The sequence below is a fragment of the Chionomys nivalis genome, chromosome 4 (genome assembly GCF_950005125.1).
Source record: "Chionomys nivalis chromosome 4, mChiNiv1.1, whole genome shotgun sequence".
NCBI lineage: Eukaryota > Metazoa > Chordata > Mammalia > Rodentia > Cricetidae > Chionomys > Chionomys nivalis.
This window is the reverse complement of record NC_080089.1, coordinates 37,837,801-37,853,908: the sequence shown is the minus strand read 5'-3', so window position 1 is coordinate 37,853,908 and position 16,108 is coordinate 37,837,801. Positions and strand designations below refer to the sequence as shown.

At 46.8% G+C, this 16,108-nt stretch overlaps 2 protein-coding genes across 2 annotated transcripts; both read right to left on the bottom strand.

Annotated features, from left to right (window-relative positions):
• Window positions 1-5,445: 5,445 nt before the first annotated feature.
• Window positions 5,446-6,699, bottom strand: LOC130873250 (eukaryotic initiation factor 4A-III-like). Its single transcript, XM_057767950.1, has one exon. It carries the CDS (start codon window positions 6,685-6,687, stop codon window positions 5,470-5,472), a length of 1,218 nt encoding a protein of 405 aa, XP_057623933.1. The 5' UTR covers window positions 6,688-6,699; the 3' UTR covers window positions 5,446-5,469.
• Window positions 6,700-9,689: 2,990 nt separating this feature from the next.
• LOC130873732 (pleiotropic regulator 1-like) lies at window positions 9,690-11,168 on the bottom strand. The gene has a single exon (XM_057768644.1). It carries the CDS (start codon window positions 11,166-11,168, stop codon window positions 9,690-9,692), a length of 1,479 nt encoding a protein of 492 aa, XP_057624627.1.
• Between the last annotated feature and the right edge of the window lie 4,940 nt (window positions 11,169-16,108).

Below are 16,108 nucleotides of genomic sequence, written 5' to 3'. Positions count from 1 at the left end.
CGCCAAGTGTCTAAGACAAACTATTGTGGCTACTTGGATTAAAGGTGTGTGATGCCACTGCCTGGTCTGGGAGGCTCACCTGGGTGTTGGTTTTACACTCTGGTCTTCAGGCAAGCTTGATTTACTAAAACACAAATGAAATATCACTACAATAAGAGTCTGACAGTGTGACCGCCTAGAACTAGTGCCCACCAGGGTACCACATACTCCTCTGCGATCTCATCAATACTGCCTCAGACCAGCATCTGAACCCATTCTCCTCACCACAACGGTGAAATCATTGCTTTCCAAGTTCACTTGAACTTGGAGTCAAACGTGTATCTATAAATGTCAGAAATCAGAGGCAGAGGTCACAGGAAGTAGTGAGGTGAGAAGGAAATGTCCAGCAGAATCCATCTCATGTCTGCGAAGACATGTAGAAAACACACCAGGGAGAGCCAAGACACTTTGTTTTAAATTAGCTGAGGAGCAGGAATGACTGGAAGGGAGATGCCTCGGGAAAGAGGGCACATACCAGAAGACATGAGAAGACTGCCTCGGATGGACGCTTCATCGAAATCATCCTTCTTACAAGTCCTTACAGGTCACTCCGTAAGACCTTGGGTCCCTGAAGGAACAGATCCTCTCGCACAGGGCTGTGGACATGGGACTGAGAGCTGCTGGGTTCCAGGCTAGAAAGGGTGTTCTCAAGTTCTCAGAGGAAGTAAAATGACAAACCAACCATTAGCCAGACTGTGATGTGCATAAAACCAGGCCCTGGACATCCTGGAAAGGACACACAGGCCTGGTTTGTATGTGCCCATGCACAGGTGCTTCTCACTGAGGACCTGTTTCTGTCCCCAATTGCATTGAGTCATGTAATGGGGAATGTATTGGTACCTGTCCTGGAACTAGCTCTTGTAGACCAGGCTGGCCTTGAACTCACAGAGATCCACCTGCCTCTGCCTCCCTCGTGAGTGCTGGAATTGAATGAGTGTGTTACTACTGTCCAGGCCTTTCCCTCATGCTTAAGAAATTATTCCTGTGTATATATGAATGTACCTATGGGGCTCAGAGGGCAGTTTCATGGATTTGGCTCTCTCTCCTTTACATGGGTCCCAGGGGTCAAACTCAGGTTGGTATACTGGTGTGGCACACAGTGTCTTTACCCCCACCTCACTGTCCTGTCTTTGTCTTCACCACCTACTCATGGAAACACCTAAAGATTAACCAAGGGCTCCCTTGAGCCCTGACCTTGAGTTACTCTGCCCCTGGATTTTCCAGAGACAGCCAGGGAACACAAAGTTTTAAGAACAAAGCAGGCAAGCTGGCCAGTGTTTGCATATGCCCAGCCCTAGCGAGGCAAAGGCTGGACTATTTTGTGAGTTTGAAGTGAACTTGGTCTACATAGTTTTAGAACAGGCAGATTTATTAAGAAAAATCCTCTCCCAAAAACAAACAAATTAAATAGATCAGGCCAGGCTTGGTTACAAGTGCCTTTAATTCCCCTATTCAGGGAGCAGAGGCATGTATGGTGTCAATGAGTTCAAGGCCAGCCTACACAGGGAATTCTATGCCAGCTAAGAGTGTAGAGATACCTTGTATCTAAAACAAAAAGAAATAGAGCAAGAAGTTGGTGAGGTGACTAAATGAGGGAAGGTGTTTGCAGCCAAGCCTGACAACCTCAGTTAATCCCCTGGTAGCCACATTGTAGAAGGAGAGACCTGACTCTAGCAATTGTCCTATGGCCTCCATAAGGGCATACAGAACACAGTAATTTAGTTTATTTTAAAATTATTTTCTATTTATTTATTTTTAATTTATTTATTTGGTTTTTAGAGAGAGGGTTTCTCTGTAGGTTTGGAACATTTCCTGGAACTAGCCCTTGTAGACCAGGCTGACCTTGAACTCACAGAGATCCACCTGCCTCTGCATTCCTGAGTGTTGGGATCAAAGGCGTGGGCCACCTCTGCCTGACCCTGCCTGTTATGCTCTTAAAACTGTGTTTCCTCAGAAGAGTCATTGCCAAATTCCTTTTATGAAGCTACAGTTTCCCTGATACCAAAACCACACAAAGACCCAACCAAGAAAGAGAATTACAGGCCTATCTCACTCATGAACATCGATGCACACTGAGACAATGGGGATGTTGTATCAGGAACTCACCAAGGCCAGCTGGCCTGGGTCTGAAAAAGCATGGGATAAAACCGGACTTGCTGAACATAATGGACAATGAGGACTACTGAGAACTCAAGAACATTGGCAATGGGTTTTGATCCTACTGCACGTACTGGCTTTGTGGGAGCCTAGGAAGTTTGGATGCTCACCTTACTAGACCTGGATGGAGGTGGGTGGTCCTTGGACTTCCCACAGGGCAGGGAACCCGGATTACTCTTAGGGATGATAAGAGAGGGGGACTTGATGGGGGAGGGGGAGGGAAATGGGAGGTGGTAGCAGGGAGAAGGCAGAAATCTTTAATAAATAAATAAACAATAAAAAGAAAAAAAAAACTGTGCTGTCTCCTGGCTGTCTCTGGAAAATCCAAAGGCCAAGTAATGCAAGGTCAGGGCTCAAGGGAGCCCTTCCTTATACCTTGAAATCTTTCTGAGTAGGTGCTCAAGATGAGGACAGGACAGTGAGGTGGGGGAAAAGGCACTGTGTGCCACACCAGCACACCCAGTTTGATCTCTGGGACCCATGTAAAGGAGAGAGAGCAAAATCCATGAAACTGGCCTCTGAGCCCCATAGGTGCATTCATATATACACAGTAATGATTTCTGTCAACTTAACAGTAAGTAAACTATTGTCACCTGGGATAGGAAACCACAACTGCGGGATTGCCTAAATCAGATGGGACTTGTCGGGCGGTGGTAGCACACACCTTTAATCCCAGCTCTCAGGACGCAGAGGCAGATGGATCTCTGTGAGTTCGAGGCCAGCCCGGACTACAAGAGCTAGTTCCAGGACAGGTTCCAAGCTATGGAGAATCCCTGTCTCGACAAAACAAAAAACAAAAAAAGGTTGGCCTCTGGGGATTTTGTGGGATTTGTTTTTTAATATAGGGAGGCTCATTGACTTAGAAGATCCCAGTCCACTGTACTCAGTACCATTCCTAGGCAGCAGCAGGTCCTGGTCTGTTTTAAGTTCACTTACCCCAAGTTGCTTTCAGTCACAAGATAACACAGAAAGGAGAAGCAAAGCAGACACCAGGCAAGCACTCTACCAAGAGCTTCACCCCCAGCCCTGAGGCAGCTCTTAAACCTAATGTTTATGAATAGTGGGAGATATGGAGATAGCTCAGCCACAAAGTACTCTTGTGAGGAAATAAATTAGGCTCATTGAGCCTCTATTAAAAAAGAAGTCAGGCCTGACAGACCATGCTTATAAAACCAGCCCTGGAGAAGCAGATTCTAAGAGCTTACAGGTACACCCACATGTCAAGTTCCGGATCAATAAGAGATCCTGCCTCAAAGAGTAAGGGACTGCGGTGATGGATGGGGATAGAGAGATAGTGAAAGACTCTAAATGTATTTCTAAGCCCCCTCAACCCTAAAACATTTTTCTAAAACCTTACACTCACTCTCTCTTGGAAACGGGACAGTCGCCCGCCCTCCACACATGCTGGACTGCTCATCCTCCCGTGTCCTTGTGAACAATCTTCAAACATAACTCCATTCTGGGAACTGAGGCAAAGACAACCCACAGATGTCGCCTCACTTCCTAATGTATTGATTTAGTCACTGGAACAAGGTCAGGAAGACCACAGATGCTCTCTTATCTCACCCAATCACACAGTTATTTTCCGGCCCTGAATAGACCAATCACTGCTAGTAACCCTTTGAATAAGCCAATCCAATAAGTTGGGAAACAACCTGCAGGTTCCCCCCTTTTGTCTGTGGCTTTTTACTTTAAAAGTTGTGCTGTAATAGCTGTCGGATGTCCTTCATATCCTGAACCTGAAGGGCCCTGTCATGTCAGAATAAAAATTTTCTTGCTTTCGCATCAATTGAGGCTTTGTGAGTGGTGTCTGGAGCAACTCCTCCTTGTTGTTTGGACTTCTAGTCCAACAAAAGTCCCTCATCCAAGCAACAGATTGAGCTCCCAAGGTCCAATTGAAGAGCAGAAGGAGGGAGAAGATGAGCAAGGAAATCTGGACCACAAGGGTTTGGTCCACTCACTGAGACAGTGTGCCTTTTCTAATGGGAGCTCAACATATCCAGCTGGACTGGGCCTGAATGAGCATGCGACCAAACCAAACTCTCTGACTATGGCTGACATGTGGGGGCTGGTTGAGAAGTCATTGATAAAGAATCTTCTTCTGGCGGTGTACGGAGATAGAGACAGAGACCCACATTGGAGCACTGGATTGAGCTCCCAAGGGCCAGATGAAGAGCAGAAGGAGGGAGAACATGAGCAAGGAAGTCAGACCACAAGGCTTATTACTATGTTAAGTAATATAAGGAATACTGTGTATATTTCCTTTGCTACCCCTTTAAGACATGTTCTCCTGTACTACTGGACTGGCATCAAACGTGCTCTGGAACTGGCCTTGAAATTCTGACCCTCCTGCCTCTACCTCCTAAGAGTTTAGATTACTACCATGCATTCAAAACACACCTGGCTCTTTTTTACTTTATTAATTTTGAAGACAGATTTCATGTGGCCAATGCTGGCCCAACTGAGTGAGGCCTTGTTTTGTTTGTCTGTTCGTGACATGCTTGCTATGTAGCTCAGGCTAACCTTGAATACATGGCCCACATTTACTTAGCCTCTTTAGTGCTGGGATTATGTATATGCTCCCCTATAACTGGCTAATTGTGTGTACTGTCTACTCATATATCAACCTGATACACAAACCACAGTTATCTGAAAGGAGGGAAGCTTAACTGAGAAGAAACCTCCATAAGATCCAGCTGTAAGGCATTCTCTTAACTAGTTATTGGTGGGGGTGCGTCCAGCCCATTGTGGGTGGCTCCATCCATAGGCTGGTGGTCCTGGGTTTTATAAGAAAGGGGGTTGGGTAAGCCATAAGGAGCAAACCATTACACAGCACTCCTTCTTGGCTGCCAAGCCCAAATCATCATCAAAAATCCACAATCCATTGCCAGTGGTTCCTTGCGTCTTCGGTCCTTTTTTGTACCTCTTCCGAAGGGAATCTGAAACTCCTTCCTGGCTCGCATCTGCCCCAGACAAGTAAAGGTTCAGACATCCCACCTTGGAGAGCAGCAGAGCTACCACCATGACAGCAAGGAGGGAGAGGCTGACCTACAAATTTATTTTTTCATGGGAATATTTCCATGTTTAATGTAAAAGGCTCAAAGCATTGGATTATTTACATGTGGGTTAGAAAAGATGGCAGCGCCCAAGCGTCTTCCTGATGCGCTGTGAGAAGACAGTTCTTTTAAACCCCATTAAATGGAGGCTTCCCGGTTCCGAGGAGGAGTTCTCAATAGGTGCCATATCCAGGCCCTTGATGCACGAGCACCAGCTTCAGATCAGGTCAGCCACATTCATGGGCATCTCGTCTATCTGGGTGGAGTAGTACTGTTCTATGTCCCTGAGGATGCGGATGTCTTCGTTCTTCACAAAATTGATGGCCACACCTTTGCGGCCATATCGCCCTGCTCTCCCGATTCTGTGAATGTACAGTTCTCTGTTGTTGGGCAGGTCGTAGTTAATGACGAGGGACACCTGAGGGACATCCAGGCCGCGAGCCCAGACATCTGTAGAAATGAGCACTCGGCTGGCACCTGAGCGGAACTCCTTCACGATGGACTCGCGCTCCTTCTGGGGCATGTCCCCGTGCGTGGATGACACAGTGAAGTTGGCTTCTCTCATCTTCTCTGTCAGCCAGTCAACCTTCCTCTTGGTGTTGCAGAAGATGACAGCCTGGGTGATGCTCAGCGTGTCGTAGAGGTCACACAGAGTGTCAAATTTCCACTCCTCTCTTTCCACCGCCACGAAGAACTGCTTGATGCCTTCCAGAGTCAATTCATCACGCTTCACCAAGATGCGCATGGGGTCGGTCATAAACTTGCTGGTCATCTCCAGGATCTCGTGAGGCAGTGTGGCACTGATGACAACCACCTGTGTGGCTGGCGGCAGGCGCCTGTACACAGCGTAGATCTGCTCCTTGAAACCTTCGTTCAGCATTTCATCAGCCTCATCCAAAACCAACATCTTGATAGCCCGTGTCCTTAAACTTCTACGGCGAATCATATCAAAGACACGTCCCGGGGTGCCTGCCACAACATGTTGCCCATAGTCCAGCTTCCGGATGTCCTCCCCAACATTGGTGCCCCCAATGCAGGCGTGGCACTGTACGTGCATGTAGTCCCCCAGAGCCAGCAAACCCTTCTGAATCTGCACAGCTAACTCTCTTGTTGGAGCCAAGATCAAAGCCTGGGTTTCTCGAACCTGGATATCCAAGCACTGGAGGACTGAAATGCTGAAGGTGGCCGTCTTGCCGGTGCCAGACTGAGACTGTGCTATGACATCTCTCCCCTTAATTATCTGCTTCATAGCGCGCTGCTGGATTGCTGAAGGCTTCTCAAACCCGTAGGCGTAGAGGCCGCGCAGTAGGTCCTCCCGCAGGCCCATGGTGTCGAACGTGGGGGTCACGTCTACCTCCTCGTTGCTCTCGAACTCCACTTTGGTCATGTCCTCCTCTTTGAGCAGCCGCTTCCGCCCGGAGCCCGACGTTGCCATCGTGGCCTTGGCTGCCAGGATTCCAAGTCCACCAAGAGGTGAGGAGCACAAGCAGCAGCAGCCTGACCTACAAATTTTTAAAACTTCAGTACAGTGCAATGCAAATAATACAAGACACTGTCTCAAAAAATGTAAGTTTAATTCTAAAATAAAATCATTATTTATGATGAGACTGTCAGGTCTCTCAGGTCTCAGTCTTTTTCTTAAGTCTGTTGCTAACATAAGAGTTATTTGGCATGTGTAAGCCAAGAAAACACAAAGCCTTCTGGCGAATAAACAGCAAATTAATACGCAAGCCAAGCCTGCAGATTCGCAGACTTTCTGCTGTTCCACTCCGAGGAATATTTCTATCCTACACTAACGTCACTAAAGCACACAGATATTGGGCTTCAACCTGAAGACCAGAAAAGAAAAGCAGCCAGAAACTACCACTTACGTCTCCTTCAGTCCAAGTATGGTGGCGATACTGCCTCCAGGAATCCTCAGAATGAGACTGGCTGAGAGCTGTCTCCCTCCTGTCTTATATACCTCTCTAGGGTGGGGATTAAGGGCGTGTACCACTCCCACCCAGTTTCTATGACAAACTAGTCTGGCTACTTGGATTAAAGGTGTGTGATGCCGCTGCCTGGTCTGGGAGGCTCACCAGGGTGTTGGTTTTACATGCTAATCTTCAGGCAAGCTTGATTTACTAAAACACAAATGAAATATCACTACAATAAGCAGTCTGACAGTGTGACCGCCTAGATCTAGTGCCCACCAGGGTACCACACACTCCTGTGCGATCTCATCAGTACTGCCTCAGACCAGCATCTGAAGCCATTCTACTCATCACAATGGGGAAATCATTGGTTTCCAAGTTCACCTGAACTTGGAGACAAACGTGTATCTATAAATGTCAGAAATCAGAGGCAGAGTAGGCTGCCTTGGATGGACGGTTCATCTAGCTCATCTTTATTACAGTCCTTACAGGTCACTCCACAAGACCTTGGGGCTCTGAAGGAACAGATCCTCTCACCCAAGGCTGTGGGCATGGAACTGAGAGCTGCTGGGTTCCAGGCTAGAAAGGGTGATCCGAAGTTCTAAGAGGAAGTAGAATGACAAACCAACTATTATCAAGATTGTGATGTGCATAAAACCAGGCCCTGGATGTCCTGGAAAGGATGCACAGGCCTGGCTTGTATGTACCCATGCACATGTGCTTCTCACTGAGTACCTGTTTCTGTCCCCAACTGCAGTCAATGAGTGATGTAATGTGGAATGTAGTGGAACCTGTTCTGGAACTAGCCCTTGTAGACCAGGCTCCTTGAACTCACAGAGATCCACCTGCCTCTGCCCCCCTCTTGAGGACTTGGAACAAAGGCGTGCACCACCACCGCCTGGTCCCACTTACTATTTTCATAAAACTTTGTGTTTCCTGGCTGTCGATGGAAAATCCAAAGGCCAAGTAATCCAAGGTCAGGGCTCAAGGGAGCCCTTCCTTATTCCTTAGAATGTTTCTGAGTAGGTGGTCAAGATGAGGACAGGACAGTGATGGGGGTAAAGGCACTGTGTGCCACACCAGCATACCAACCTGAGTTTGATCTCTGGGACCCATGTAAAGGAGAGAGAGCAAAATCCATGAAACTGGCCTCTGAGCCCCATAGGTGCATTCACATATACACAGTAATGATTTCTGTCCACTTAACAGTAAGTAAACTATTGTCACCTGGGATAGGAAACCCTAACTGCGGGATTGCCTAAATCAGATGGGCCTTGCTGGGCGGTGGTGGTGCATGCCTTTAATCCCAGCACTCGGGAGCGAAGACGATCGGATCCCTATGAGTTCGAGGCCAGCCTGGTCTACAAGAGCTAGCTCCAGGACAGGCTCCAAATCTATGGAGAAACCCTGTCTCGACAAAACAAAAAAAAAAAAGGTTGACCGGTGGGGATTTTGTGGTAATATTGTTTTATAAGGTGGGGTGGCTCATTGACTTAGAGGGGCCCAGTCCACTGTAAGTACCACACAGTAAGAACAATTCCTAGGCAGCAGCTGGTCCTGGGATTTTTTAACTTCACTTACTCCGAGTTGCTTTCAGTCACAAGATAACACAGAAAGGAGAAGCAAAGCAGACACCAGGCAAGCACTCTACCAAGAGCTACACCTCCAGTCCTGAGGCAGCTCTTAAACCTAATATTTATGAATGGTGGGAGCTATGGAGATGGCTCAGCCTCAAAGTGCTCTTATGAGGAAATGAATTTAGTTCGTGGAGACCCTATTAAAAAAGAAGGCAGGCAGGACAGACCATGCTTATAAAACCAGCCCTGGAGAGGCAGATTCTGAGAGCTTCTGGCGACACCCACATGTCCACTTCCGGATCAATAAGAGATCCTGCCTCAAAGAATAAGTAAGGGACTGAAGGAATGGCTCAATAGCACTTACTGCTGTTGTAATCGATGCGGGTTCAATTCCCAGCACCCAGCGTGGCTCACAGCAATTCATAACCCAAGTTCCAAGGGATCCAACATAGTGCATATGCAGGGAAAACATTCATCCACATAAATCCTTTAAAACAAACAGGCCAGGCAGTCATACCACAAGGCCTTTAATCCCAGCACTCTGGAAACAGAGGCAGGTGGACCTCTGTGGGGTTGAGCTAGCTCCAGGACAGCCAGGGTTGTTACACAGAGAACCCCCATCTTGAGGAACAAAAACAAAACAAAGAGAGAGAGGGAAAAAACTGAAGGTAAACAGCACCCAAAGAACACCCTTAGGTTTCCATAGTCTCACAGACATGTATGTTCACCTACACATAAAAAAAGAATAAATTCCTCTCTTTATTTTTTTATTTTTTTAATTTTTTATTGATATTTGTTGAGCTCTACAGTTTTCTCTGCTCCCCTCCTTGCCTCTCCCCTCCTCCCGTCAACCGTCCCCCAGGGTCCCCATGCTCCCAATTTCCTCAGATTATCCTCTTGATAATCTGTGGTTTCCAGCTGACTGGGTGAGTTTCTTCCGTTGCGGTCTAGTCCTCTCTGTAAACTTCAATGGTTTTGTCGGCTTCTGCTGTTAGCAACCGGCTTTCCGACTGATCAAAAGCACAAGCAAATATTCCTGAGTCACTGTCCAAAGACCCAGGCTGGACAGCAGCACGGACCCGCTGAAAATTGTAGCCAGTTCTCCAGTCCCAAAGGTGCACGGTGCCATTGTCAGCTCCAGACACGAGTACTCCGTCGGCATTGACTGCCAGCGTGTTGATGATGGCGTTATGACCGGAGAGATTCTGAATGAAGCCTCCGTCAGGGAACTTCCACTGCTTTATGTTATCTGGAGACCCAGATGCAAATGTGTAATGTCGTGGATGTAAGACCACAGCCCTGACAGATTTCTTATGATTCGTCAATGTCACTCTTGTCTTTCCAGCCACCAGATCCCATAATCGTATTGTGGTATCGTGACTCCCAGTGATAATCTGTGGTTCTGCAGCCTGGCATCTCACGGTAGCGACTGCATTTGTGTGTCCGGACAACGTGTGCACACTGGCTTTAGTCCTCGCGTCCCAGATCCGTGCAGTTGAATCTCGACTACAAGTCGCCAGGATGTCGATTGTTGGATGCAAATCCAGACCATACACTGCACTTAGATGGCCATGATAGTGCCGTATAACCTTGTTATACTCAAGATCCCAGCACTTCACTTGCTTGTCTTCTCCACAAGAGAACAAGTAGGGGCTCCTCGTGCTCACAATCACACCACGCACCGTGCTGATGTGCCCAGTCAAGGACAGCTTCAATTTGCCACTAGCCAAGTCCCAAATCTTTATAGTTCTGTCGGCAGAGCCAGTAACGAACCACTGATTGCCAGGTTCCACAGCAATGCACCGAACCCAGCCAAGATGCCCACTGATAACCCTGTAGAGTTTCCACGGTGGGTGCCACTGGGGTTTGGGCATTGTAGGGGCTTTTTTAGCCTTTAATGCAGAGTTCTTGGTATTGCCGGCCTCCATGATCATAGAGTTCACCGCTGTGGGCTGGGAACGGTCAGAAGCTCCTGGGTGTCGGTACTCACCCCCAGCAGGTCCAGTACGATTTGCATCAGCTCTGGCCTGATTCGGCAGCGCCACAGCTAAGGACTGTAGGGCTGACTCACTGGGCATTCTCTGGACGCTGCTGGCGGCGGTCAGGGCAACAGCGGGTACTGGCGGGTATGGATGTGTACCTGTCAGCAAGTATTCAACATCTTGTCCTTGATTGGCAGGATACTGTTTATGGGGATATGACTCTGCCGCGTTCTGAGGTCCCCTCTCCTCAAGGTTCTCTTTAGAAGTGGGCATATGCAAGACAGGACCATACTCATTTCGAAGCTTGATTGCCATCTTGCGCTTGTGACTCTCTTCATCCAAAGGCACAGGTTTTCCATTATCAGCTACGAACATGTCATGGGTCCTCTTCAGTGACCTGAACACCAGTGTGTGTACAGAATGCTTCTGGACATCCTCCACCATTGTCGCCGCAGCTCAGCCAGCTCCTCCAGCAGCCAACTAAGTCGACGCAGAATTCGCCGCCACTATTCTACCTTAAAACTTTTTTAAAATGAAAATTTTCAGTCTTTTTCTTAAGTCTGTTGCTAACATAAGAGTTATTTGGCATGTGTAAGCCAAGAAAACACAAAGCCGTCCCGCGAATTAACAGCAAGCCAATACACAAGCCAAGCCTGCAGATTCGCAGACTTTCTTCTGCTCCACTCCAAAGAATATTTCTATCCTACACTAATGTCACTAAAGCACACAGATATTGGGGTTCAACCTGAAGACCAGAAAAGAAAAGCAGTCAGACACTACCACTTACCTATCCTTCAGTCCGAGTATGGTGGCGATCCTGCCTCCAGGAATCCTCAGAATGAGACTGGCTGAGAGCTGTCTCCTCCTGTCTTATATCCCTCTCTAGGGCGGGGATTAAGGGCGTGACCACTCCCGCCCAGTGTCTATGACAAACTAGTCTGGCTACTTGGATTAAAGGTGTGTGATAGCACTGCCTGGTCTGTGAGACTGACCAGGGTGTTGGTTTTACACTCTGATCTTCAGGCAAGCTTGATTAACTAAAACACAAATGAAATATCACTACAATAAGCAATCTGACAGTGTGACCGCCTAGATCTAGTGCCCACCAATGTACCACATGCTCCTCTGCGATCTCATCAGTACTGCCTCAAACCAGCATCTGAACCCATTCTACTCACAACAATGGGGAAATCATTGTTTTCCAAGTTCACCTGAACATGGGGTCAAAGGTGTATCTATAAATGTCAGATTTCAGAGGCAGGGTAGGCTGCCTCGGATGGACGGTTCATCTAGCTCATCCTTATTACAGTCCTTACAGGTCAGTCCACAAGACCTTGGGGCCCTGAAGGAACAGATCCTCTCACCCAAGGCTGTGGGCATGGAACTGAGGGCTGCTGCGTTCCAGGCTAGAAAGGGTGTTCCGAAGTTCTAAGAGGAAGTTAAATGACAAACCAACCATTAGCGAGACTGTAATGTGCATAAAACCAGGCCCTGGACATCCTGGAAAGGACGTACCTTTTCTGTCCCCAGCTGCAATGAGTGATGTAATGTGAAATGTAGTGGAACCTGTTCTGGAACTAGCCCTTGTAGACCAGGCTCCTTGAACTCACAGAGATCCACCTGCCTCTGCCCCCCTCTTGAGGGCTTAGATCAAAGGCATGTGCCACCACCGCCTGGCCCCGCTTACTATTTTCATAAAACTTTGTGTTTCCTGGCTGTCGATGGAAAATCCAAAGGCCAAGTAATCCAAGGTCAGGGCTCAAGGGAGCCCTTCCTTATTCCTTAGAATGTTTCTGAGTAGGTGGTCAAGATGAGGACAGGACAGTGATGGGGGTAAAGGCACTGTGTGCCACACCAGCATACCAACCTGAGTTTGATCTCTGGGACCCATGTAAAGGAGAGAGAGCAAAATCCATGAAACTGGCCTCTGAGCCCCATAGGTGCATTCACATATACACAGTAATGATTTCTGTCAACTTAACAGTAAACTATTGTCACCTGGGATAGGAAACCCCAACTGCGGGATTGCCTAAATCAGATGGGCCTTGCTGGGCGGTGGTGGCGCACGCCTTTAATCCCAGCACTCGGGAGCAGAGGCGATCGGATCGCTATGTGTTCGAGACCAGCCTGGTCTATAAGAGCTAGTTCCAGGACAGGCTCCAAAAACCACAGAGAAACCCTGTCTCGAAAAACCAAAAAAAAAAAAAAAAAAAAAAATACCAGCACTCGAGAGCGGAGGCGATTGGATCCCTATGAGTTCGAGGCCAGCCTGGTCTACAAGAGCTAGCTCCAGGACAGGCTCCAAAGCTATAAAGAAACCCTATCTCGACAAAACAAAAAACAAAAAAAGGTTGACCTGTGGGGATTTTGTGGTAATATTGTTTTATAAGGTGGGGTGGCTCATTGACTTAGAGGGGCCCAGTCCACTGTAAGTACCACACAGTAAGAACCATTCCTGGGCAGCAGCTGGTCCCGGGGTGTTTTAACTTCACTTACTCCAAGTTGCTTTCAGTCACAAGATAACACAGAAAGGAGAAGCAAAGCAGACACCAGGCAAGCACTCTACCAAGAGCTACACCTCCAGTCCTGAGGCAGCTCTTAAACCTAATATTTATGAATGGTGGGAGCTATGGAGATGGCTCAGCCTCAAAGTGCTCTTGTGAGGAAATGAATTTAGTTCGTGGAGACGCTATTAAAAAAGAAGTCAGGCCGGACAGACCATGCTTATAAAACCAGCTTTGGAGAGGCAGATTCTGAGAGCTTGTAGCCACACCCACATGTCCACTTCCAGATCAATAAGAGATCCTGCCTCAAAGAATAAGTAAGGGACTGAAGGAATGGCTCAATAGCACTTACTGCTGTTGTAATCGATGCAGGTTCAATTCCCAGCACCCAGCGTGGCTCACAGCAATTCATAACCCAAGCTCCAAGGCATCCAACATAGTGTATATACGGGGGGAACATTCATCCACATAAATCCTTTAAAACAAACAGGCCAGGCAGTGATACCACATGGCCTTTAATCCCAGCACTCTGGAGACTAAGGCAGGTGGATCTCTGTGGGTTCGAGCAAGCTCCAGGACTGCTAGGGTTTTTACAAAGAGAACCCCCATCTTGAGAAACAAAAACAAACAAAACAAAAAGAGAGAGGAAAAAAACTGAAGGTAAACAGCACACAAAGAACACCCTTTGGTTTCGATATTCTCAAAGACATGTATATTCACCTACACATGAAAAAGAATAAATTCCTGTTTTATTTTTGTGTTTTTTAAATTTTTTTTGATATTTGTTGAGCTCTACATTGTTCTCTGCTCCCCTCTTTGCCTCTCCCCTCCTCCCTTCAACCGTCCTCAAAGGTCCACATGCTCCCAATTTTTCAGAAGATCTAGTCTTTTTATACTTTCTACTTCCCACATAGATTAGATTTATTTAACATGTAAGTCCCACTTTCTGTCCTCATTGTTGTCTAAGTTCTCTGGGATTGTGGTTTGTAAACTGGCTTTCTTTGCCTTATGTGTAATAACGACCTATGAGTAGTACATGTGATAATTGTCTTTGTGTATCTGGGTTACATCACTCAAAATAATGTTTTCTAGCTCCATCCATTTTCATGCAAAATTCAAGCTGTCGTTATTATTTTTTTCGGCTGTGTAGTAGTCCATTGTGTAAAGGTACCACATTTTTTTTATCCATTCTTTGGTCGAGGGGCATTTAGGTTGTTCCAGGTTTTGGCTATGACAAACAAAGCTGCTATGAACATAGTTGTGCACATGTCCGTGTGGCACGATTGGGCATCTTTTGGATATATACCCAAAAGTGGTATTACTGGTTCTTGAGGAAGGTTGATTCCTAATTTTCTAAGAAATCGCCACTCTGACATCCAAAACGGTTGTACCAGCTGGCATTCCCACCAGCATTCAGAAGTGTTCCCTTTTCCCCACAACCTCTCCAGCATAAGTTGTCGTTAGTGTTTTTGATCTTGACCATTCTTACAGGTGTAAGATGGGATCTCAGAGTTGTTTTATTTGCATTTCTCTGACGACTAATGATGTTGATCTAAGGTGGGGGCAGACACTGTACTACCACAGTGCACAGGTGTACGTCAGAAGAATCTAGGCCTCGGTCGTCTCACTCTGCCATGTGGGTCCCAGAAATCAAACCCAGGTTTCTAGGCTTGACCACAAGGGCCTGTATTTCTAAAGTACCTTACCCGCTCAGTAAAAGCTATTTATTAACCACGTGTGACATGGAGCCCACAAACTGAGGGAGTGTATTTTGTCTGTTATTTGAATAAAAATCAGCTAGGGAGTCAGAGAGGAAAAAAGCCTTATATCTCATGGTTAGAGAAGGGTAGACAGTCACAAGTTCCAGATCAGCCTGGTCTATACAGTGAATTATGACCATCCAGGTCTACACCTGTCTCAGATAATAATAAACAAATACACAAAAACAAAGAATTACCGGAGGAGTCCTGGCAGGCAGGCATTGTGGTGTAGAAATGTACACTGTGCATTTGGAATGTTAAGCAAGAAGAAAGCCTTGTAACAGAAGCCAGTCTATAAGCTATACAGAGAGGGAAAAAAAAAAAAGCAAAAAACCCTAAAATGACCAGAGATGTCTAAAACCCATAGTTCACATCTTCTACTTGACCTGGAGCATCAGAATCTCTTTGGAGGAAGCCTGGAGATCTTAACAGGCTCCACAGTGATTCTAATTTATTCCAAAAACAAGCAGTCCTCAACAGGAGGACAAATGGAACTGTCTTGTTTCAGGATGATTTCTTTACGTGTTTGAGTGTTTCTCTTGGATGTATGTCTGTGCACTACTTGCACGTCTGGTGTCTGTCAAGTCTAGAACAGGGCTTTGGATCCCCTAACTGGAGTTAATGGTGGTGTGAGGACCTGACTTTGCAGACTCCATTTTAAAGAGGTGGCATAATCTTAAGCCATATAATGAGGGGGGATCTCAGCTCAGATATGTACTGTGATAGCACAATTTGGATGGATTCCCTGAAAATAGCTAATTAAGGAGCTAGGGAGCAGGGATATAAACCTTAATGGGGTTCAGATATTCCTAGGAGCCAGCCTGCCCTTGAAGACACTTTGTCAGTTATTAATGGCTTTTTGTAATGGTTTTTGTGCCCAAAACCTGAACAATGGTTTCAGAGACTCCTTTGCCCTATGCCCTCCTTACCCAATCCCAGGATGACAGGACATGAAAGCCCCTTACTATGGCATTTCCCCTTTAAATGTCACCCCCCTTCCTGGGTTCAGGCTGCTCTTCCCTCACCCACTGCAATGGTGTGGTAGAGGTATAGTTCAAACTCAAGTTTAGATATGAAATAATCCTCTTGTGCTTTACATCATAGTCTTTCAAAATCCGGT

Bases quoted from the DNA above. Each gene is read 5' to 3' on its own strand.
- LOC130873250 (XM_057767950.1), bottom strand. From the start codon at position 6,687: ATGGCAACGTCGGGCTCCGGGCGGAAGCGGCTGCTCAAAGAGGAGGAC.
- LOC130873732 (XM_057768644.1), bottom strand. From the start codon at position 11,168: ATGGTGGAGGATGTCCAGAAGCATTCTGTACACACACTGGTGTTCAGG.